The sequence below is a fragment of the Acomys minous genome (genome assembly GCF_964271855.1).
Source record: "Acomys minous genome assembly, chromosome: 5".
Classification (NCBI taxonomy): Eukaryota; Metazoa; Chordata; class Mammalia; order Rodentia; family Muridae; genus Acomys; species Acomys minous.
In genome coordinates, this window is record NC_140494.1 from 93,056,982 (window position 1) to 93,082,220 (window position 25,239).

At 42.5% G+C, this 25,239-nt stretch overlaps 1 protein-coding gene across 4 annotated transcripts in view; it reads right to left on the minus strand.

The window, feature by feature from the left end:
• The window catches only part of APLP2 (amyloid beta precursor like protein 2), a 61,664-nt gene that overhangs the window by 10,668 nt on the left and 25,757 nt on the right, over positions 1 to 25,239 (minus strand). For 2 of the 4 annotated variants that reach the window (XM_084781122.1, XM_084781123.1), the window contains exons 2-11: positions 19,577 to 19,750; positions 18,303 to 18,426; positions 13,590 to 13,702; positions 11,977 to 12,170; positions 10,555 to 10,766; positions 9,372 to 9,539; positions 6,405 to 6,535; positions 5,234 to 5,308; positions 3,499 to 3,657; positions 2,306 to 2,434 (exon numbers count right to left, since the gene is read on the minus strand). In XM_084781122.1, coding sequence (XP_084637248.1) covers positions 2,306 to 2,434; positions 3,499 to 3,657; positions 5,234 to 5,308; positions 6,405 to 6,535; positions 9,372 to 9,539; positions 10,555 to 10,766; positions 11,977 to 12,170; positions 13,590 to 13,702; positions 18,303 to 18,426; positions 19,577 to 19,750 — 1,479 coding nt within the window. The remainder of the gene's footprint in view (positions 1 to 2,305; positions 2,435 to 3,498; positions 3,658 to 5,233; positions 5,309 to 6,404; positions 6,536 to 9,371; positions 9,540 to 10,554; positions 10,767 to 11,976; positions 12,171 to 13,589; positions 13,703 to 18,302; positions 18,427 to 19,576; positions 19,751 to 25,239) is intronic. The other 2 variants (XM_084781124.1, XM_084781125.1) reach the window with 1 other exon arrangement.

Below are 25,239 nucleotides of genomic sequence, written 5' to 3' on the forward strand. Positions count from 1 at the left end.
GCATGTGCGGGGCTTCTTCTGAAGAAGGTGCTCAAAACCAGTGAACTCTGTGGCCCTGAAGTCATTAAAATGAAGGGTTGACATGGAAAAAAATTAAAAATGCTTTTACTGTAGACTGATGTGCTTCTGACCTTTAAAAGCAAGATGAAAACAATTTAATTTTATATTTGCCATTCTGCCAATCAAATAAACTGATGGGAAAGCACAAGTATGAGTGGCTTGGCAAAAAATGCAAGTGGAATTACAATGTGCTGCCCAGAGTCCAGCACGAGTAGATACTGTTACATTGCCTCGGATGAATTAAGGAGCCTTTGAGAGGACAGGAACCACAGGGTAGTATAGTGGGAATTAGTCACTGCAGCAACCTTAGAACCAAAAGAGCCTGAGTGGTAGGTTCAAAATATAGGAGCACTAATAATATCATATAACATTAATTTCAGAATATAAGGTATATATGAAACATAAAGCAACCTCAGGTTTAAACTTGGGTCACAACAAATAAATTTTGGAGACTCATTTATTTATTTTTTAATATGTCTGCCAACATGCATGTTTACCTCCAATTTGTTCCTGGTGCCTCCAGAGGCGAGCAGAGGGCACCAGAGCCCCTAGAACTAGAGTTACAAATGGCGGTAACCTGGCTGCAGTACGTATTTTTTTAAATTCCTAATCAGAAATACTGAGCATGTAACAAGCTGAGTGCTTACATTGTGAGTGCTCAGGTAGCAGAGAGACAGACAGAACAATGTAATTCAGTGGCCTCATCTCACTGGAGTCACGAGCTGACAAGGTTTACAGCACAGGAAGCTAGTCCCTCCACACAATTGCTAGGATGGGATGGTTGTCTTTCTCAGTCTATCTGCTGTGGATCTTCGTCTTAAGAATTTGCTAAAAAGGTGTTTCTATACTGATCAGGAGCAGGGATGTGTAGCTCAGCAGTAGCAAGGCATGGGTAAGGGCCAGAGTCTACCTTCAGCACCAAACTAAACAAAACAAAGTTCTCTCTCCACCATGCTATCATACAATTATATAATATGTATTATATCAATATATAAAAATAAGATACAACACAAATATAATAAAAGATTTGAGTCAAACCAATCCAATCCTGATAAGACTAATTTTTCTACCTATCTTCCAGAGCCTGTCCAGAACTCTTTCACGCCACAGTGCAAGATGAAACACTGACTCCAGGCCCACACTAGGAGCTTCTTGAGGTCCCACTTTTTAGGCACCAAAGTTCTTTAATTCTCTCAAACATCCAACTTCTAGTGTGTACTCTGCATCTTGGAAGAAAGTAATTCTTCATCTTTGAGCTGTACTCAAGAGAGCCAACATGTGCAATTTTATTTTATTTTTGAGATTTGTTTATTTATTATGTATATAGTATTCTGCCCGCATGTATGTCTGCAGGACACAAGCGGGCACTAGATCTCATTATACGCGGTTGTGAGCCACCATGTGGTTGCTGGGAATTGAACTCAGGACCTTTGGAAGAGCAGGCAGTACTCTTAGCCTCTGAGCCATCTCTCCAGGCTGTATGTGCAATTTTAGCATGTAGCTGGTAGCACATAAACTCCTGTCCAACAAAGGAGTGAAACTTACCTGAAGTACTACTAAGACTTCTGGGTAAATTATTTTATGATCTTACTATAAGTTAAAAAGGGCCCTATTATAAGTAGATCTCGCCAGGAGGTGGTGGCACACGCCTTTAATACCAGCACTCAGGAGGCAGAGGCAGGTGGATCGCTGTGAGTTCGAGGCCAGCCTGGTCTACAAACAGAGTCCAGGATAGCCAAGGCTACACAGAGAAACCCTGTCTCAAAAAACAAAACAAAACACAACAAACAAACAAAAAACAAAAAGCAAACAAACAAACAAAACAAAAACAAAAACCAACCAAACAAACCCCAAAACATCCCACGAATAGAGCACTTATCTGTTTGGCTTTATATTTAAAACAGGAAAATAAAATAAAGATGGTGATGTTATTACACAGCCCTCTGAAAAGCCTATTAGCCATTTCAGTCCTATGCACTGTCCATAGTTCATTTTCTGTGGCTGCGCAACGGGCAAGTGACCCTACCAGTGAGCCAAGATCAGTTTTTAAGACCTGTACAATATATTTGACTAGAAAAGAGCCTCACATACTAATTCAGGTAAGTGATAAGTGGAGTCAAACGAACTGACATGAAAATCTGATTTGGAAACTGGCTTTTTTGGGGGGCAAAACCCAACTCATGTACTAACAACAAGCACAACCAGTAGCGTGTCTCAGCACCTGCTGGCAATCTGTCTGGTTTACCTGGGATTTCATCTGCGCAGCCTTTTCTGGGTCAACAGCCAACACATGTTGGTAATGACGAATGGTGTGCAGGCGATCTTTGTTCTCAGCACGGACATAACGACGCAGAGCTTGCAGAATGCGATGTGGCTACAAGACCAGAAGATTCAAAATAGGGAAGGAAAACAAAAGCTTCAAAATTGATTTAAGAATAAAAGTGATGGCATGGAAACAAGTAAAGAATTATCATTCTTAAAAACAAACAAACTGTGCACCCGGCTCTCCAGCCCACAGCCCTCCCGTGAACTTTTCCTGGTGTGGCTTAACATCTAAATTGTAGCTAGGTGGTTTTCTGAGTCACTCTAGAGAGAGAGACCTCAATGGGTAATCAAGAAAAACACAAATATTCTCCTGTCAAATATTTTTAATTTAAAAATATCGTTTAGTATGTGTATATCTGAGTGCATGAGTGTGGAAGGACAGAACACAGCATGCACGTAGAGGTCAGCAGGCCAGTCTGTGGAGCTGGTTCTCCTCTCCCACCTTTGTGTGGGTTCTGGAGATTGAGGTCTGGTTGTCAGGTTTGTGCAGCAAGTGCCTTTATCCTCCGTGTCATCGCACCAGCTTCCTGTCCAATACTTTCTAGGACCCTCAAATCAAGGTGGCTTCAATTAAAGCACCAGACAAAGCTTGAGGCCACTCACTCAAGGGTTCCACTATGACTAGTTTACCCTTTTCCTATGCTTACGAGGCTGGACACAGGCTCGAGGCTCTGCGAAGGACTGAAGTTACAAGTCTGCACTACTATTGTCCACACCTTTCCAGCTTTCTTCATAATATTGTTTTGAATGGAACTGATTCAAAAGCTTTTATTCAAAAAAGGCATGCTTTCTTTCATTAAAAGTAAGCCTACCACAGAAAATCCAGAACTATGCAAATGGTAAATCCTCAGAGATTACGCTTATCCACTTGCGTGTCACAGGTGGCATCTGCAGGCACACCGTCAAGTAATTGGTACTAGGCTCAGCCATCTAGCCACTTGATTCCGTTCCTTTTCTGTTCTAATCTTTACCTCCAATTATGTCAAAACTTGTCATAAAAATACAATTTTTAGCAAGCTTTATGCAGTACATTGGAGGCCCATTAAGTACATGCTTTAAGCAGAAACACTAAGAACACAACTTGTCTATAATTGCACTCTGACCCCAACTCACCCGAGGTGGGTCAGACTGCAGGGCAGCCAGGTAATTCTCCAGGGCTATGCGCCGCCGGTCATTCAACATGGCTTCCACTCTGGCCAAGTGGGTTTCCACAAGCTGCTGTTTCTCACTGGCTGCTTCCTTCTCTAAAGCTTTAACCATAGCTTGGAAATGCTAAGTCAAGAAAGAATGAACAACACATAATCCATGGCACCTGTAGGAAGTCTAAGCACGCAGCCCGAGGACCCAATGCGTCTCTTGGTCTAGTGCTACTGTAAGATAATAACAGATTCACAGTGACACAAAGGCTAGGCAAACTCTGATTTCAATTAGGATGCTTCCATTCTTAAAAAAACAAATTATGCTGGGTGGTGGTGGTGCATGCCTTTAGTTCAGGTACTTGGGAGGCAGAGGCAGGGGATCCCTGTGAGTTTGAGGTCAGCCTGGTCTACAAAGAGTCCAGGACAGCCACGGTTACACAGAGCAACCATGTCTTGAGGCCTGATCCCCCCCAACCCTCCCCCCGCCCCCAATATATATATATATATATATATTTTTTTTTTTTCCATGTTAGAGAGACTCTCACGTTTCTGTGGCTGTTATTACTAGGTTTGCAATTTCAACATCTGGTTTTTCAATGTTCACTATCATCATCTTTTCCATGTTCTAACAGGACAGCAACTTATAAATCCTGAAGCCAGTAACCAACAGCAGGTCATGGGGTTTGAAATGAAACACAGTTCCATAACGTGCTGGCTCCCTTGTGTCAGACCTGCTAGGACTGTGACAGAACGCTGACTGTGACCTGCCTGGCCATGTTTACTAGCACCTTAAGGTTGCTTAGTCAAATATCTCTATAGAAGCTGAAATTGCTTGTTTGAGATTTAAAGCTCTGCAATTCTGAGTAACTGATTAAAAAGCCAAGGTCCTACAGGAAAGGCACCAGTGATGAAAGAATGCTAACTTGATGCATTCTGATTTTAAAATGTGTGCTTCATCTGGGCGGGGTTCTTTTGCTCAACTTCCAAAACTGTCCCCAACCATAACAAATTAAAGCAATGAACATGATCCATTTTTTTCAAAACCAGTCGTTTTCTGTTGCTGCCCTTCCTCTCTACTGAAGGGGTACAATCTGTTGCTATGATATAAAGTTAGGGATAAACTTGCACTAAAGATCTGTGTTTTCTGCCTTTTGGCTTGTCAGTGAGTCTTCCACTTTCTTTTTAAACCAGTAGTGTTGAAAATCAAGTCACAGCCCATGAACAAGATGACAGAGGGCTACTGCCAAGAAAGGAGAATTAACCAAGAGCGAAGCCAAGACTATATCCTGCACAAGCTAGGTTTGCTCTGGGAGAGGGCTTAGTTTCTTTCTACCACAGACAAAGAATACTAGTGGTGAAAACGAAATGGGGAAGGAGAAAGAAAGGAAGGGGAAGGGGAAGGAAAAGGAGGGGGAGGAAGGGAGAGAGATGGGAGAGGAAAAGAAAGGGAGAGGAGGGGAGAGAGGAGGGGAGAGAGGGAGCAGAGGGGAGGAGAGAAGAGAGGAAGGAGAAGGGAGGGGAGGGAAGAGAAGGGGCAAGGACAGGAAAGGGGGAGAGAGAGAGAGAGAGAGAGAGAGAATATGAGTGAGAGAGAATATGAGAGAACGAGCTTCCTTGTAATTTATGTCCCTGACTAGGAGGAGAATTTGGCTCTGACTGTATTTTCAAAAGGCCAGGCTGGCCCTTTGTCGCTGGAAAAAGGACCCCACCTGAATGAGGGTCTGTCTCTCTGCTTTGGGGAGGTTCTTGGCTTGAAGCTCTGCCTCTTCCCATTCCTTCTTTACCTAGAACAAAGATCAAAAACATTCATCAAAGAATAATCCTCTGAAACAACTTCCCCATTTTCTAAAAATACTACTGGGTACCGAATCCAATGCCGGAAATTGTGCAAAAGGAAACCATATCATATGATCCCTGAGTTCAGATTGTTACTGAGAAATTTCTAGACCTCGGTCATTCCCAGATTCCTTCACTTCCATGACCTTGTTGTTAACTTGGGCAAGTTACTCTTTACACTGACTCTCCCTTCACTAAAAACTAAGGTTTTTATTGGAACTGAGGTGAATATAAAATAATGAGCCTTTCACTAAGAGTAAATCTAGTGTATAAAATACAAGTGTGGAGGGTGGTAAACCCAACAAGCAATTCCTTCTGTTATTGCTGTTTTTGAGACAGTCTTATGTAGCTCAAACTGGCCTCAGGCCATGTGTATCCAAGGACAACCTTCAAGTTTTGATACTCTTGCTGCCTCCTCCCAAGTGCTGGGGAAACAGCTGTGCCCCTCTAACCTGGTATATATGGCGCTTGGGACTGAGCACAGGACTTTATGCATGCTAGGCAAGTACTCTTTAAATAAGCTACAACCTAAGACCCCAGACAAGGCTAGCCTGGGTAGACTAGCATGATTCTGACAAGGCTGTGCTATGAGATCTCCCTGCTTTTGCTTTTAGACCTACACTCTTCTCTCTGCAATAACTATTTTACTTCATCTAGTTTACTTTTACAGTTTCATAACCCAAGTGTTTAATTTTGACAGTGACAAAAAAAATTTAGATTTTTAAAAAATTTAAAACCTGCAATAGCAAAAAAGAGTAACAAGCAAGTGCTAGTATGGAAAGTGTTCAGAAATGTTTGTAATACCACTGAAAGTAACTTCAACATATGACAGACAGCAGGTGAAGAAAAAGGATTCATCCACCCAGGAGGTACCTCCCCAGAACCTTGTGGCATTTTAGCCAGCCAGGTCCCTTTATTCAACTATAAACACCTGCCTTGCAGAATGCTTGCCGAATGTGCACCAGGGTCCTGGATCTAATCCCTACTACAACAAGTGAAAAACAGTACAAACACCATGAAGATAAGGGAACTAGTGAGGTTTACCCTGTCCATTCTGTTGCGATGCCGAATTTCCAGCTGTTCCTTAGCCTTCTGGAAGCGGGCGTGTTCATTATCATCCGCTGAGGTCTCAAAATACACATCAACATCATTGGTTGGCAGGGGAGTTGGGGGAACTGAAACAAAGTCACAGAAGTTCTCTTTGGGAGTCAGGCAGAAAATCAAGCACAGGGCCAAAGGATGGACTCAATTTGTTGTGGGGCTTTGCAACAAAGTGCAGGGTGCTACTATCTGCCAAGAGTCCACTGTTAGATTGCAGTGGGCAATCTTTTTTGCAAAATATTAACTAACCATGTCAGTCCATGCTAATACATCACTCACGAGGCATTTACCTATGATTGCAGGACAAAAAAACAAATAAAAGAGAGGAGAGAGAGAGGAGAGAGAGCTGTTTCTACAATCTTCCCTTCAGAGCTTAGAGCTTGAAACCTGAAAACATAAAAAACCACCACCCTACTGTTTATTGCTGAAATCAGACCTCATGGAGACATTCCCATGGAGGCCTCCATTTTTAAGGAGCAGGCTTCTGTCTCCTTATGGCAATCTTCAGGCCTTCATTCAGGGAAACTGGTTCAAGTGCATATTCTCTGTACAGGCTGTGTGGACACAGTGCAGAGCACTCTAGTTCAGCATCACTGAAGGACTCTTAGGACTGCCCAGTAAGAAGGCTAATTTCCCTATTTGATAAGGACACTTTCCGTGGATGAGAAGATGCCTTGGTCTTATCTGATTCGTGACACTGACTGATGATGCTTCCAGGTGTCCTCCAGAGCATAGACGCATTCAAACAGAAACCTCTTACCTCACTGCAGTTACACATAAGCTGTTATGGCCCCAAAGCAAGTGATTATGTGCACAATGGGCTGGGTGGGCATGTTTACTTTGCTGTATTGCAGAGTTTTAAACCATTTGAGTAAGTGTACAACTGATTTTTTTTAAAAAAAGGCTAGAAATTAGCCAGCAACTCCACAAAATTTATTAGAAGCAGCTTTCCTTGTTCCCCTTTATTTAGTAAGCCTTACAACTGTAATTGTGTGATATTTTGTCTCTCTGTAATTTAAAAAGAATCTCAGTACCTAACTGACAGATGAAATAAATTACAGTATGTTTCCTAGGAAAGAAAGCATAGTAAACCTCAAATCTATTCTATACTAGCCATCAGCAACGCATATCAGAAGTATAAAGCCTTTCATGTTGCGTGGATGGTGCCAATCACCGGGCTGAAAAAATGCGAAACAGCACGTCTAAACACTCCTGGAAACTAAAAAGGAAATGCACAGCATTCAGGAGACTCACTTCTAAAGACATGAAGTACAGGTCAGAATCAAGACAGGCTCAGCCTATCCCTTCACCTCAGGCCTCTTAAGAGACACGATGTCATCACAGAAAACCTAGTATCCATGGGTCTTCAAGGCTCTCCAGCTAAGGGCCCTGCAAGTACATATACAAGTGCTTCTCCTCAACAGGGCTCTCCTGGTGTACAAGGAAACTTCATCTTGTTTCAAAGCACTGCCTGAGCTTTGGGCACAGACAATATGGCCATATTCAGTGAGACCACTAAAGGGTCTCAATTCCCTAAGCATTAGCCCAATACAATGTTTTGTTATACTTTAGCTGGGCCATTTTTAAAAGCAGTCAACCACAAAAATTCTTATTTCGAAATCTGTCCTAAAGTAATCTAAGCTTACAGATGGAAGTTCCCATGGCTCATTCTTCTTTACTTTTTTAAGACTATTAAATGAACTAGCCTTCCCCTAGTGTAGCCGGAAGGGAAGCAATAAAAGCACACTACACTAGGTTCAGATCTTTTCCCCCAAAAAGATGTATTTGTGTTCTGCCTCCATATACTCCTGTACAACAGAAGAGGGCGTTATATCCCATTAAAGATGGTTGTGAACCACCATGTGGCTGCTGGGTATTGAACTTAGAACCTCTGGGAGCATAGACAGTTCTCTTAACCTCTGAGCCATCTCTCAAACACCTAGATTAAGATCTTAAACCTCTTTGGGAAGAGAAGAAGAGGGGTGAAGATACCCAAATGAAAAACCATCAGGAGCTATAGCAAACACAAGGGAGAGGCATCCACTCATTCTGATGAGCTCCAGAGCAGAAGCCAAGGCAAGCTGCCCGATCTGAGCATTTTCATAGCACATGAATTAACAGTACAAGATGGAGTCTTAACAAAGAAAGCAGTAACTGTGAGAAAAGGAAAACTCTCCCTATGTTCAACAGAAGCCCAACTCAAACTGAATCACTGACCTTCCTCTGAAACCAAAACCAAACACAGACAGAAATACACTCACTTCCTGAAGCCCTGCACAGCCCGCATGGCCACAACACAGGCAAAGCTGCGGTAAGGTTTGGAGCACAGACTTCTTCCCACTGGAGTGCACAAAGCCAGGTGTTTCAATAGTCTGGAATCCCACAAGTATTCCTGTTGTCACTCCTTTTGATGGTGGGGGTCCTAACAGGTAGCATGCAGCACAAGGGTCAGCAACAGCTTAGGTCAAAAACGGAACAAGAGGCAAAGCCCAAGGCACATGCTTGAGCAGACCCCAGTGCTACCACGTTAGCTGCTCTGTGGCACCTCTCAACAACAGATGCCGGAGGACAAGGCTGCCTTCCTTGCTGACACTAACCCACACCCCCACAGCCTATGAACTCCAAGAACAAACCCTGGTTGTGCCACCTGCCGTACCAGGGTGGTCATACTACCAACAACAACCATCAGTAGACACACAGGGAACACGGGACACTGAGAACTGAGCTCACAACTGCCAACAGAAAAGCAAGCCTTGGTCTAGAAAGCACAAAGATGAGGGGGAAACAACTGACAGCAAACACCTGCGTTGAGCATAAACATGACAGATGCAGTCACAAGGACGGCTGGGAGAGACAGAAGGCTAGACAGGATGGCACTGCTGTGCAGGGCCAGCACAAGGCGGGACTTACTCATCGCTTTACACACAGCCATACAATAATCCTCAGACTCAAAATTGTTCCTGTTGCCGCCGCAGCCGCCATATATAAAGCGTATGCACTTTCCCTTGGAGAGGTCGAAGTACCAACGAGGCATCACAGCCCGGCAGGGCCCCGTCATGGCCTCCTGGGAGCAGACAGCTGTGTGAAAATGGTCAGAGTGTCAGCAGGGCAGAGGCAGTGCTTGAAATGCTTCACAGTGCTGCAGGCCAGCTGGGGCAAGGCGGGAGCCAGGGTGGCCCGGACAGCCCTGACTGACCTCACTCACCAGTACAGGCAGACTGAGCCACTGTCCATGTGATGGAGACGCTTAGGGAGAAAGATAACTTTATTTTTTTCTTTTCATTTTTCTGTCTTTCTTTTTTTTACTAAGTCTAGATTAATACCACAGGCTGACATAAAGGATCTCCTTGTGAGCCTCACACTTCTGATCTGCGCAGTGGTGACAGGGGCCTGCTCTGTTTGTTCTGATGGCTCCTAAGATCAAAGAAGCCAATGTAAGAAGGCAGCCATTTTAAGTGCTAATACCTGCAGCAGGGACTAAAGCTCGTGGAAAGATCAGTGCTTCCACTGTCATAATCTCCACATAAACTGCACACTGCTAAACCAGTCAAGCATTTTCCTTTAGCCGAGTCCCAACTAACGCTTCAGGTCTAACGAGGTTTCAAACATACAACCAGCAGCGATTATATGTAATGTTTCTCGAACTATCACAGCCTTTTCTTTTTCAGTTTCATCTTACCCACTACAAATGCATGACCAGAGGGTAGGCTATAGACAGGAAAGCACATAGGCAAGAAAAAACCAAGCAAGTCATTCCACTCTAGAAAGCAGTTCTAAGCAGCACTGAAGTGGGAACTGACCCTGAGAGGACAGCACATCTTCAGCTGGATGTGGAAGAATCCTCAAGAGTTGCCAATACTCATTTTCTAACTAGATCCACACAGCACCAAACTGTGCTTTCTGGTTCTACTCTGACTCTGGACGTGCCCACCCGCCATGCTGACACCTCCACTGCCATACTAGACAAAGCTGCATTCCTGATGGTGCAGATGCTGCTTCGCCTTCTGAGACTTACCCAAGTTGAGTATTATGAATGCAATACAAGCTCCAAGAAGCATGTGGGTTTTAAAGCTGTGGCGTCATACTGAGTTACCTTTAACATCGTGAGCAATTTCCTTGTCTGAAATGGTGCCATCGCTGCTGGGTTCAGTTGGGTTCTCCTCATTGTAATCGTCTCCTTTAAAAGAGTCATAGTAATAATCACGGTCTTCCACCACTTCCTCCCCATCCTCCTCTTCCTCCTCCTCCTCCTCATCCACAGCTGCTTCTGTGAAGTCTTCCAAATCTGCTTCAGTAGGAAACTCACTAGGGGCCGGAAGGCAAAAAGGAAGGTTAACAGTGACTTCTACACACAGAGCACAGTTCCCTTCCCAGTTCTAAAACACAAAAACAGACGCAGGAAATAAGCTCATCCCACATGTAAGTGTACACCAGAGCCCCCGGCCTAGCTTTATTGGCAAAAAGGAAGCTAGTGAATACAGACTGCATCAACCTGTAAAAAAAAAAAATGTGGCTCGGAGTTCTGAGGGTTCATCATTTAAGAGATTTTGCTGTTCTTGTAGAAGACCTGGGTTCAGTTCCCATCGCCTACATGGAGGTTTACAACCATCCCTACCTCAAGTCCCAAGGGATCCAGTGCCCTCTTCAAACTTCAAGAGTACCAAGGCACACAAGCAGTGCACACTCATGTATGCAGGCAAAAATTCATGTATGTAAAATAATAAAATAAATAAATAATTTAAAACTGTGGTCCAAATCAATGGCAAGGGAAAAGCTACAGGTTATATTCAAGTATGGCTAAAATAGTGCCTCATCAAGCTTGTCCACAGGGCATTCTCTTGATTAATGATTGATTTTTCAAAGGGCCCAGTCAGATGGTCCTGGGATGCATAAGAAAACAAACCAAGCAAGCTAGCAAAAAGTAAGCAGGACTTCTTCATGGTCTTTGTTTTAATTCCTGCCTCCAGGTTCCTAACTTCCCCCTTCATGAAGCACTGTGCATTTTAAGGAGAAATAAGCCCTTTCCTGCCCAGGTTGGTTTTGGTCAGTGTTTTATCATAGCAATATAAACCTAATAAAACATAGGCCTTGCCTTATCCAGCAATGGATGTAAAAGTGACCTACAGACACTTTTACAAAATGGCTAAAAAACAAGTCATTTAACCTCAGATAACTTTAATCCCAAAAAGCGGGCATGGTGGCACATGCCTTTAATCCCAGCACTCAGGGAGGCAGAGCTATGAGTTCAAGGCCAGCTGGTTTACAAAGTGAGCCCATGACAGCCATGGCTACACAGAGAAACTTTGTCTGAAAAACAAAACAAAACAAACAAACAAACAAAACTTTTAATTCCAGAACTCTGGAAGCAGAGGCTGGCAGGTCTCTAGTTCAAGAGCAGCTTAGTCTGTATAAAGAGTTCCAGACCCCTACCTCACAAACACACACTTAAATGCCCTTGCCCCCCCAAATCAAACAAAACCAGGCAAAATGAGTCCAATACTCTAACCAAGTTTACCTTTTCTCAAGATCATAGTCTTCCTCCTCCTCCTCCTCTTCTTCCTCTTCTTCCTCCTCTTTGGACATAGTAGAGTCAGAGTCAACAATCTTTGTCTGAGGGCAGCACACATACTCGGTGCCATGGAACTGGTCTACCCCACAGGGCAGCAGCATGCCATAGCTATATAAGGTCATCCCTTCTGTCAGACATGCCTACAAGAGATCCACAAGCCACATCAGGATGTTTTTGTAAGCTCCCTTGATCCCTAGCTTCATCTAAAAAAAATCCTTATCAAAACACTAGGTGGTAATGCATTCTCTTCTGAACACATGAACTATTCTTTCAAAAAGTTATCATGCTATTATTTTAAGAAGACTTGAAATTCTTCCTTAATTTATAATCTCATCTGAGCCAGAAACAAGTAAAGACCAAACCTAAGATCAAGGAACAGCTGGCCGTGGTGGCGCATGCCTGTAATCCCAGCACTCAAAAAGGCAGAGGCAGGTGAATCTCGAAGTTCAAGGCCAGCCTGGTGTATAGAGCAAGTCCAGGACAGCCAAGGCTACACAGAAAAACCTTGTCTCAGAAAATACCAAAACAAAACAAAAGATTTAAGGAAAAATGTAAAAGTTTTAGGAATAACAGTTCAAGCTATCCAATGCTATTATTTCTGCCCTAGGCACCACTTGAAAATCTGACTAAAGACAAGTGACTTGGAGGAGGCATCTAACTGCGGGATCAGAGTAAGCAAGGGTGTTCCTCCTTACCAGAGGAGTGAATGGTGCCCAAGCTTGCCTTCTGTGCTTTTGTGCACGCACACACCTAGGTTCTCTAGAGTTGGCTAGTTCTGCACTGACCTGAGGGGCTAGGATGACTTCTTAGGAGCAACTGTTTTTTAATAACTCCCACCCCACTCTGTGGTGCCAGGGATCAAACCCAAGGCTTGTACATGCTGAATAACTGCTCTTTTACTAAACTATATCCCAGCTCAAATGAAGGAGGAAATACCACTAAACCACTAAAGTGTTTTCTGTTCTTTTTCTGTCAGTGCCAGGAATAAATGGAAGCCAAGGCTTCAAATGCTATGCAAGAGCTCCACTACCAGCTTATAGCCTTGGCTCCCTAACACTTTCAAGTCTAGGAACCAGACTTGCCATGCTGTATCTCTGTATGAAAAATATCTAGTCTTCTCCCAACTGTTTATTTTTATTTTTATTTATGTGTCTGCCACATATATGCAGGTGCCTGTAGAGGCCAGATGAGGACATGAGATCCCAGGGACCTGGAACTACAGGTGGTTCTAAGTCGCCTGATGTGGGTGCTAGGAACCTAACTCAGTCCACTGAGAGGGCAGAAAGCACTTTTAACCAATGAACCCCCTCTCCAGCCTCTTAGGTATTTATAATTTCACACAGAAATACCTAGGTGTGGTGGTACATGCCACTCTTAAATCTAGCATGAGGGAGGCTAAAGTTGGAGGACTGTGATGAGTTCTAGGTCAGCCTGAGCTACAAAGCAAGACTCTGTTAAAGTAAAGTAAGAAAGAAAGAAATCGAAAAGCATGGTGTTGGTGGAAAAGAAATCCACTCTCTTCTGACAAATGGCGACTGCCTGTTCCACACAGCTCTTACCTCCTTGACTACAGTGTGCCAGCGCTGGTGCTTCTCACACACCTCCATTCGCTCTTGGTGGAAAAACTGGCAGTTTTCTGGAACTAGCAGAACATCACTTACAAATTCGCCCACTGTGGGGTAAAAAGGCTTTGTCAGAAGCAAATCTAGTTATGATTCCGGGTAAAAGCAGCCTTCAGTGCAGACCCTCCTGATAAGGTCTGCACAGCCAGGCACACATGAGCACACGTGGACACCAGATCCCTGTTTCTGGGGAGATGTAAACAGGATCCCCTCCACAACTACCTCAAGTAGACACACAAGCATTCCTCATGACCAGTGTGTCTTTCTTTACACACCCATTAGAACAAGTGATATAGGTACAAATTATTCACAAAGGAGAGAGGAACCTTCACAATGGGAAACAACCAAAACCTGGTGACCACAACATTGCTCCCACTCAAGACAAGCTGACACGTACAATGCCCTAACAGTATCAGTATCACCTACAGTATGCCTGCCAAAATTAATTTTTTGAATGTAATCCTAACAAAACAAATTCAAATTCCAAGATATTCTACAGTTTAAAGGTTTTGGTTTTTTTTTTTTTTTTTAAATCTGTGTGTATGGGTTTGTGTTGTTTTAACTGAAAATCCCAATGCCAGATCGTTCTATTTTACCAAAAGACTCAGGAGCCAGATGTTGTGGTGAAAAATCTGCTAGCTTGAAGAGGTACAGAAAGAACCCAGCTGAACATCCTACTCAGCTCACATCCCAATGGAGAAGGCCCCAAAAGACTCACTAGCTCAGCTGGCAGCCCAGCAAGAAAAGGCTAAAAAACCCAAAGCTAAAGGCTTGCTAGGTCAAAGCCCAAAAAGTCAAAGGCCAAGGAACTGAGGAGCTAGAAAGCTATGAGTCGAGGAGCTTGAGCACCAACGCCCCCTACTACTGTTACACCTGTCTTAAACACTCCTCAAGTCCTCCTACTCTCTAATCGCTGCCTCTTGACCTAGGGTTAACTTTATTAAATTCTGTGTACAGAGAGCTCTTAGATTAAAAGTGTGTGTAAGGCTGGCTGAACCACACCAGAATCACCTGTTTACAATAAACAGAAAGCTCTTGGATTAAAGGTGAGTTAAGGCTCAACCACAAGAAAGAGGGATTTACAGTTTAATGTCAGGGATCATAATAGGATCAAAGACTGATTTTTACAGCTCATAATCTCAGAAACAGAAAAAGGGGAGAGTGAGAGAACGCAGACACAGTATGCTAAGGAAAGATTTCTAGCCCAGCTCTGAGAAAAACTAGGCAAAGCCATAGCCAGTCCTGACAGCATGCCTGTGTCTCAGTTAAGAAAAGGGGAGTGGCTAATCTCAGCAAGGGGGCTGTGGCGGTATGACTAAGAATGGCCCCATGTATCTGAATGTTTAGTCATTAGGGAATGGCACTGCTTGAGAAGGATTAGGAACTGTGACCTTGTTGGAGAAAGTGTGTCACTGAAGGTAGGCTTTGATGTTTCAAAAACCCATGCCAGGCCCTTTCTTCCTGCTGCCTGCAGATCCAGATGTAGAATTCTCAGATCCTCTCCAGCATCATGTCTGTCTGTGTGCCCCATGTTTTCCGCCATAATGATAATGGACTAAAGCTCTGAAACTATAAGCAAGGCCCCCCAATTAAATGCTTTCTTTTACAAGAGTTGCCTTGGTTATGCGTATCTCTTCACAGCAACAGAATAGGTGTGGAATATGTCTTTATCATACATTTCAACAGTAAGAAGTCTCCTTGTTATACATGACAAGTGGGTTTCACATCACTATTAAATTATTAGACAGGAAAGTAGAAATGTCAATGTAAGTTAGATAATGGCGCTGTCTTTTCTGGGTCCTCAAGGCTTGCAAGGTAGAACCTGTATACAGCACGAGTTAATGCACTTTAATTTGTAACCTCTACCGTTTTATACAACTGCAAAATCAGAAACAATTAAATCAGTAATTTCACCACTTCGTATATATTCTATAGAAACCCTAAACAAATAATACCCGTATAATGGAATATTACATAATAAGATTTAACTGAGTTAACTTTATCTATTTATATAACATTTTGGATAAACTCCAAAATGGTGTCAAATGCACTCTGGTACTGGCTACTTGCCAGGGAAGGGGTAAAACAAATGAAGGATAATGAGAGTGGGGGAGAGAAAGCATGGCAAATATTAAAGACCTTAAACAGCAATGGCAAGTCTGAATATAGTTTTAACTTTTCAGGATGCTTGAAATATTTCAGTATTACATTATAAGATAAAGTGTTTATAAATAGCATTTTATGGTGTTATATATTAAACATCACTACTCTTTGGCTATTCAATAAATGAATCAATCTCTTTAAAGGAAAAAAAAAAGAGTGAAGTTAAATACACCGAACTCCTATTTTAGGGAGTCTGGGAATTTAGACAAGGCCTCACTATGTAGCCCTAGGTTGCCTTGAATTCATAATAGTTCACCTGCCTCTGCCTCCTGAACGCTGGCATAAAGGTATGTACTCTACTACAAACTGAACTCTTAGAAATGGAAAAATACTGACTGATTCAGTAATTCCAAGTTAAAATTTTACCCCAAGTAATAAAACTAATGTTTTATATTAACAACAGTCCCAGTGTTATTAACATAAAATAGCCATCAAGAAGGAACTAAATGATGGTGAGAACACTATCATCATAAGAAATACAGTTGGATTCAACATGGAGTTTCTACCACAGTTGGTAAATTTTTGTTAAAAAAAAAATCAAGTAAGCAAATGTTGGACATGGCAGCATACATCTTTAATCCTAGCACTGTGGGGGGTAGGGGGTGGGAGGCTGGCCAGGTATAGACAGTGAGGCCTTTCTCAGGCAATGACATGTTATAACCCTAAAAGTAGCATAAAACAGCTGCCCAAGGTCATTTCAAAAAGAACCTATGCAATCTTATCCCATTTAGAAAAAAGATTTACGGGGCTGGAGAGATGGCTCAGAGGTTAAGAGCACTGTCTGCTATTCCAAAGGTCCTGAGTTCAATTCCCAGCAACCATATGGTGGCTCAAAACCATCTACAATGAGATCTGGTGCCCTCTTCTGGGGTGCAGGCTCACATGCAGGCAGAACACTGTATGAATAATAAATAAATAAATATTAAGAAAGAAAGAAAGAAAGAAAGAAAGAAAGAAAGAAAGAAAGAAAGAAAAGAAAGAAAGAAAGATTTACGTATATGTATGTATGTACTGGAAGAAAATGTTCATCATGGCTAACTAAACACAGAAACTAGAATTGATCGTTTTTACTTCGTGACCCCTTGCAAGCTTTTATTAAAAACAAACAAACAAACAATCAATCAATCAAACAAACAAACCTTTTCCAACAGTGAACTTGAAGGAAGTGCATCTAAATTTCACCCCAGTTCTATTAGTTCACTGTTGCACTTTGCCTCTTGTACAGTAATTTGCTAGAAGGCTATGGAGAAAACGTACCTAAGGAGATCATTACTCGTCAAGTTTAACAAACACTGAAAATGTTTCTCTTACTAAGTTTATACCCAAGATTGTAACAGTGATCAATTTAACCACTTTCAGTACAACATAGTTATGTAATTTCCTAAATCCTTGCACAAACACAGAAACAGACTGGTTGGGGTGCCCAACAAACAAAGCCATACACAAATCCTATCTTGATTTCAGATAAGCTGAAGCAGTTCTGAGTTGCCTCCAACTCAGCTTTTCTTTCTTATGATGTCAGCCCAGTCAAGCAAAGCTATGGCAGCCATCCAGGTTTCAAGCCCTTTCCCAAGGTGCTGAAATCTCTTTTAGAATAACAAAGACTGCTTACTTGGGTAAGACCCCAACACGTCTACACATGTAAATATATCTATACCAGAGGTTCTGCCAGCTACAAATAGAAATCATTCATGGGGCTCCTGGAGGCTATGGCCAGGTTAACAGAAAGACAGCACAGTGAGGTCTGTCTGGTAGCTACCCTTGGTAGACATCTTTGAGATTAACAGGACTCTGTGGGGTTGACTCCAGATTCTCACTACAGAAACACTGACCTTGCATCTGGCAACAGGAAGAATGTTTAGTGGATATGGTAAATTCAAAAGCTAAAAAGGAACACTTGTAATGATGCACAAGCCATATAGACTTGACTAAACTTGTCCCCCCAGATAGCTTAAGTTTTACTTTCTCTATTCATCACCAATCTGCCTCACTTGGGTCACTATTTATATGCTCACTGTGAGGCAGGGAAAGATTGAACTGTACCTTCCTACTAAATACACCACATAGCATCTAAACTAGTCACACAGGATGCAGTGAACAGACACCTGCAGACAGTACAACCCCGGACCTGATGTGAATCCTGCCAGCGGGTCACATCTGGACAGAAGAACTGCAGGGGCAGATGACTCCTTAACTACCTTTGTTAACAATGATTTCAAATGGTTAATGTTAAAGGCAAATCTGCGTTGCTTTTCAGGTAATGCTTCTGTTTGGTGTCCTGGGAAAGGCTTATCCTCCAGAGACAAAACGGTTTACAATGGGAGAGACAGTCAGTCCTAAAGAAGTCTACCTCCAACACAAGGAAGAACCCATGAGAAATTCCTCCATTAACTTCATTTTAACAGACGCAGATACTCGACTGTGAGCCAAGAGCAGAGTTTCAGGGGTGGGGAGGAACACCTCTAAAAGGCAACCAAAAACACTTACCAAGACACTTGAACGGTATAACGATGTGACTCTTGCACTGTTTTTTGTCCCTTCGGCACCAACTATCAATACTGACTGGCTGGTTGGCTTCCATCACATTTGTGATCTGCAGCTCTGGGTATATCTATTTAAGAACAACAACAAGATTCCCTCAGTAAAGCTGCCTGCAGATGGTACACTCCTCCACCTACACCCATGTGTGACGTCAACCTCTAGTTCTACTTAGTTCTACTATACTGTACATTCTAGCCACAGAATAAAAATACACTGAACTGTTAGTTTTCTTTCTTTCCATCTCCTTTTTCTTCATTTTTTTTTTGGGGGGGGGGGCGGTGTTTCTCACTGTTTGTTTCTAACAGGTATTACCCAATTTCCTCTAGTCAAAAGTTTTTTGAGAAACTATCATCAGTCTTCACCAAATGAAGAGCAGAATCATCTGACTTGCCCACACTGTGATAGCACAGGTTTAAAACTTGTCATTAAACCTGCCTGTGACCTTGTCAACCTTAGCCATTCATCTGGCTGAACATGGAGTCCCTTGGCACCAATGATGCAGTTGCTCCCTGAGCACTTCCACAGCATGTACAGGTCCACAAACGCCATTGTCATTCTGTATGTGAAAGCTGCACTTGCTCCCTCCCTCCAGGTTCCACTGGAGATAAGACAAAGGCTAGTTTTCTTTTGATAGCTTGTATTTCTGACTCCTCCCAGGGATTACATTTTAAAGGGAGATCTGTATGCAATGCAAATGCAGCAGGCTTTTGACCCAAAACCAATCTGACTGGGTACCAATTTCATACGCAGGATGTGTACACACTGCTGAGCTCCTGAAGTAAAACATTTTAGAGCCAAGTCTATGACGTGCCTGCTGATGGAATTAAAACTACAATTCATCCCTCCCCGGTCCTATATGGGAGTCTTCATAAAAAAGTTAAACTACTTTGCATTATTTCATTACTGAAGCAAAGGGTTAAGTCCAATCCTATCTAGAGGATCCTTCATAACACTGGCAGCTTTCTATGAACATGTAAAACCCACATACACATGACAAACTTTTGCTTTCCTCAACAAAACCAGGTACCTACCAAACTTCTGCAAAGAACTGAACTCACAACACAAACAAACAAAACCTCTGCAATATCTAAATCATACTAGATACTTAGAAACAAAAGGGGCCAGAGCTCTGGCTTGTGCAGATCTTGCGCAGGGGAACACATGCAACCCTGACCCAGAAGGGGGCAGGGAGGAGGTGGGCTTTCTGGCAATGCTCTTACCTCCTGGCAGTACTGAAGAACTTCTTCCTTTGTTCCAAGGCAGCTCTTGGTGCCTGTTGGGTCAGGCTCCCATTTCCCAGTCTGAATGTTCACATGCATATTCAGCTTCCCACAGAACATCGCAATTTGAGGCTCAGCAACAGCAAAGCCCGTTCCAGCATTGGCTGCAAGAGCCTATCAAAAGACAAACCAGAGTTTCAGAGTTATTCAAAAGATCTGCAAATAGACACAGTCATTTAACGTCCATACAGGATCAATATCTTACAACTACAACTCAGTACAGTTCTTTTTATTACTTCAAGATCTAAAGGCTAAAAAACAACCAAAGGGTGGATGGAAAGTGCTTAAGAATGCTGTAGGAATATTCTGATGTGGTGGGGTGGACGTTAAGAATCACAAGATGGCACGATGGCTTAGCAGGTAAAAGCACTTACTCAAGCCTGACAACCTGAGTGTGGTCCCCAGGACCTACATGGTGGAAGGAAGGAGAGTACTGACTCCTGCGAGTTGTCCTCAGACTTCCATGTGTCGAAGCGCTTGCAAGCACTCAATCACCACTCACTCCTAGGGGGCTGGGGGGGGGGGGGGGCTGGGGGGGTCATAACAAAAGAACTGCCAAAAACTACACAGAAGTCCCTTTTAGTTTGAAAGTCAGCATTTCAAGACAAACAAGAGGAAATTCAATTTTGTATTTGATGAAACTAATCCCTAAGTATGATTAGGTTTATACTGACTGACTCACAGGACCCATGACAAACTACTGTAAATTAGAGTGTCTGAATAGCAAGATAGCCATGGTCTAACAGTGCCTCTATTGCTCTGTCTTAGGCTGAATTTGGTAGGACTAGCTATGGTTCCATATCAACTTTCTTTTGGAGGATACTTCTTTTTAAAAATATAATCTCAGATATTTGTCTTTCTCCTCTTCTGGTACTACAAATACATGCTAAGCCTGAACTCTCCCACTGAGAGTTCTATTATCTATACCTTGTTTTAAAAAAAAATTTTTTTTTAGTTGTGAGATAGGGTCTTGCTAAGTTACTCAGGCTTGTCTTGAAACTCAATTTGCCCAGACAGATCTTGAACCCTTCCTGCCTCAGCTTCCTCAGTGGCTGGATGATAGGCTTGTGGTACTTTATATAAAAAGCCTGTATCCCAGGAAGTATGCCAGAACTTAAAAATGACCTTCCAGTGTATACGATAAAGTGTATACAAAAAGTTAAGAACAGCTAAAACTCCAAATAATTTCCTTAATTCACTCATACAACAAAAATATGTTCATCAAGGAAGTGTATTTAACAAAGTGCTAAAGGCTCAGTATGCAAGCATGAGCAAAATCAAAACAAAACAAAAAACCAAAATCAAACTTGTTCTTAAAAGGATCTCAGTCTTCATCACTGAAAGTGTTGAGAGATGCTAAGCACAAAGGCATGGTTTCCGGTGCCTATTCTGGTAAGCAGGGGCAGGGCTTGGAACAACAGATAGACGTACATGGCCCAATGGAAGGGTAGTTATTGGTTGCTTGAACTAAGGTGGTGCACAATAAGAAGAGACTCGGTAAGACATGGTGATGGACCAGATATGGAGAATGAAGAAGAGATCATCAGGTTGGGTTATCTGCAGTATGCCCTTGAAGGGGATGCTAGAACACCACAATTTCTCATGTGCATTCATATAATGATGTTCAAAAACCACAGCACTAGCAGAACAGAACATAAACCAAACTTGTCAAACAATACAATCATTTCTTCTCTTGAAGTTGATTATCTCAGGCACTTTGTCACAGTGTAATAATACAAAAATGTGCAAGCCTCAGACCATAGAAACAGAACACGGAAAAGAATTTCAAAGTTAGACAGGTGCCTGTTGTCCCCACTCATCAAAAGCCCAAGGCAAGAGAAGTCTATGCGTTTGGAACCAGTCTGCTCAACAAAGCAAGTTCCTACCCTTTTCTTTCTTTCTTTTCTTTTTTTTTTTTTTTTTGGTGGCAGGGGAGGGGGAGGGGGAGGGGAGCACTGAGTTTTGAGATAGGGTTTCTCTGTGTAGCCTTGGCTGTCCTGGACTCACTCTGGAGTCCAGGCTGGCCTTGAACTCACAGCAATCCACCTGCCTCTGCTCAAGTGCTGGGCTTAAAGGCGTGTGCCTCCACTGCAAAAAGATTCCAACCATTCTTTGGCAACATCCGTGTTTTATGGCCAGACCTTAACTCGTAGCAGCTCAGAAACAGGCAAGAGATAACATTTTGTAATCATAAAGGCAAGGCTCCTTGAACAATGTGTCCTTAAAGAACACAAGCATCTGATCTGTGCAGTTAGTGTTACAGCAGTCCTCCTTTACCCATGGAGCTATGTCCCAGGACCCCGCAATGGATCCTAAAATGATGGAGTACGCTGAGCTACATGCATGCTTCTTCCATACTGTGAAAAAGTTTAATGTATAAATCAAGCACAGTAAGAAAGAAATAAGCTCCAAGGGGCTGGAGAGATGGGTAAACAGTTAAAGAGGACCAAGGTTCAACTCGTAGCACCCACACAGTGGCTCATTTTAACTCCAGCTCTAGGGAAATGGGCATCCTTTCCTGGCCTCTGCAAGCACTAGACATGTACGTACTGTAGAGACATACATGCAAGCCCATCCACATAAATCAAATTAAAACTTAAAAGAAAAAACAACAAACTTGAAATAATTTGTTTCCTCAATCTACAAATGAACTAACGATAAGAGAATCTTAGCAATGTTTCAACTACACAGGCTCTTGTATGAATCCTTTAACATTGAAGGTGCCTACCAAACAAATACAACTTAGGGTACCATATCTAATCAGTCAGAAGATGGAAGGAGAGGGGACAGCATTTGACCCTGAAGTCCTCAGAATGAACACAGATAAGAAAGTGTTGATTAGTTTCATAAGCTCACTGAGCCACAACATTGAAATGGTCGATTCTATGTCCCACATGTTACTCATTATGGTTGTTGGCTAAAAGACCACAAAGGCTTCAACTGTATAAATGCTCAGTTAATGGGTCAACCACGGAGGTCAATACATCAGTGTAAGTGCATCTGATTTTTGCAGTGAGATGGTCAGTGCTATCTTCCCTAAAGAGTCTAAAGTATCAGAGGTTAAAGCAACAGGAAGGAGAGCAAAACAGTCAGATCTTCATATCAGTTACCACCGAGAAAAAGAGTAACTGGAATCAATCCAGGCAGCTAATAGGATACAGTGATTCACTTCTGAGTTCAGAAAGATTAATCCTTGTGGTCATGAGAGACTCTCAAGACAGTATCCTCTGAAATATAAAAGGCCTCTGTGGGCCACATCTAGGAATCAACTAATCAAACATACCCCGACCTCACGTAGAGTGTGACAGGGTCACTGTTCTATGATGCTTGTACTTCTTTACTTGGAAATGCTCTTATTTAATGTGCTCTCCATTTTCTTAAGCACCGACTGTGCCTTGATCCATTACTTCAACATATAAATCAATCCACTTCCTAATCTAACATGTTACAAATGGGACTTCACTGCCAAGTCAGCACTTCTAATATCCTGTGAACTTGGAATCCTCTGCAAAAGAAAATTAATGCCTCACATGTTGGCACTTAAGCTAGTCCCTGTGATCTATGCACACGGCAGCACTTTCAAGGCTTTGAAAACAAACTGCATCAATTGCTTTCCTAGCCAGTGCCTGCACTTTACTTAATAATTCATTCTTAGTAAGAAATGTCATTTTATTAATTTGGCTCAGAAAGAATTAAGCTATCCAAGGAAAGGAATTCAACTTAATAGAAGGTGCTCCTAATAATCTGAAGAAGCTTAAGGCATTTTCAGTCAATGTACAAAACATAAGTTTGGGCCTGCAACAAGTCCGTCCTTAGTATCATTTCAAGAGTCCAACCCCTGGGCAGAGTTCACAAGCTGCCTCCCTTCTCAAAGCTGCCGGGCCAATACAGGTACATACCAGTTATTTCTTTCCTCGCTACAGCTACAGCTCCCAAATCAAATCTGGCCCTACAGTTTGGTACAGAGCCTACGGAACTGGGAGCATCTTCTGAAAGGCAGGGTTTTCTCCTAGCTGGGGAAATGAGGTTTTCTTAGGCAGAAGGCATTACTTAGAGCTGCACTCCACCCACTGAAGGCAAGTCAGCAGCTCAGTTTTCATCAACAGTGAAGCAGATCTTTGCATCTAGCTAGACTTTCAGGCTAGTGATGAAAGGCATTCTTATTCAAATACTCTTACATCCTTTAAAAAGAAAAAATAAATAACAAAGTCTGAAGATCCTACTTCATTCCTGTTCAAGTGTTGAATAAAACTACATGATTGCCAGGCAGTGGTGGTACACGCCTTAGGCAGAGGAAGGTAGATCTCTGGAGGCTAGTCCGATCTACATAGAGAGTTAGTTGCAGGACAACCAGGGCTACATAGTAAAACTCAGTCTCTAAATATAAATTTAATAGTTTAAATATATGTCCACAAGCTTTTTACCAAAGACTTACTTATCAAAAGAAAGTGAAATGTCCTGGGCGAGGTTGTGCATGCCTTTAATCCCAGCACTTAGGAGGCAGAGGCAGGTGGATTGCTGTGAGTTCGAAGTCAGCCTGGTCTACAAATCGAGTCCAGGACAGCCAAGGTTACACAGAGAACCCCTGTCTTAAAAAAACCAAAAACCAAACCGAACCAAAACAAAAAGACATGAAGTTAGGTTGGAGAGAATCTGGAAGGAGCTGGGGAAAAGGAAAGGACATGATCAAACAATATTGAATGAAATAAAAAATAATAATAATAATTAGGAGAAAATCTCTCTCAAGCTATTATTAACTACAAAAAGGATGACAATTACAGGAAGAACTCTAATCCAACACTAATGTGAGTTTCACCAGCAACAAGACATTTGAGGAAACAGGTCAGGAGAAAAACACAACTGTTACAAATCAGGAAAGACAGGCACAAACAACAAATGAATGCAATGTGGGAGCATGAACAGAATCCTAGAACAGAACAAGGCCTTGGGTGGGGAAACCACAGCAACCATTTGCGTAAACTGTGCCAACACAAGCTCCTGTCCGTGCTTTATAGGTGATGTAAGACATAAATCCCACAGCCGGGCAGAAGAGAATTCTGCATATTGCCAACTTTTACTTAAGGCCTACAACTCAAATTTAAACTATTTGAGAGCTGACGTAGCTTACCAAAATAGCATCCACTCTACATGCAGGACAAGTGGGTTAGCTCCCAGCACCAGCAGAACAAAGTTGTTTTGTTTTAATCCTGATCAAACTGCCTAGATGCCACTCTAGGGGCCTAGTTTGTAGGTCATAAGTCCAATCTGTCAAAAAGACAAGACAAGCTGGGTTTGGTACTTAGAGCCCAGCTACTGGGAAGGCTGGAGTGGGAGGACTGTTTGAGCCCCAAAGTTTGAGACAAGAGTGGGCAACACAGCAAAAGCCTACCACAAAAGGAAGGGAGAGGAAGGGAGGGGGAAGGAAAAGATACACTTTTAGATCAGGCAACTAATAAGGATTATCAGACCTCACTTAACACCTGAAAATCAAATGTCCTAACATAGCATATAAGAAATATTACGTATTAAGCCCCTTGGTTACTGCTAAAGGGGTGAATGTATGATGGCTAAACCTGTTGATTTGACATTTAGAATCACTTAGC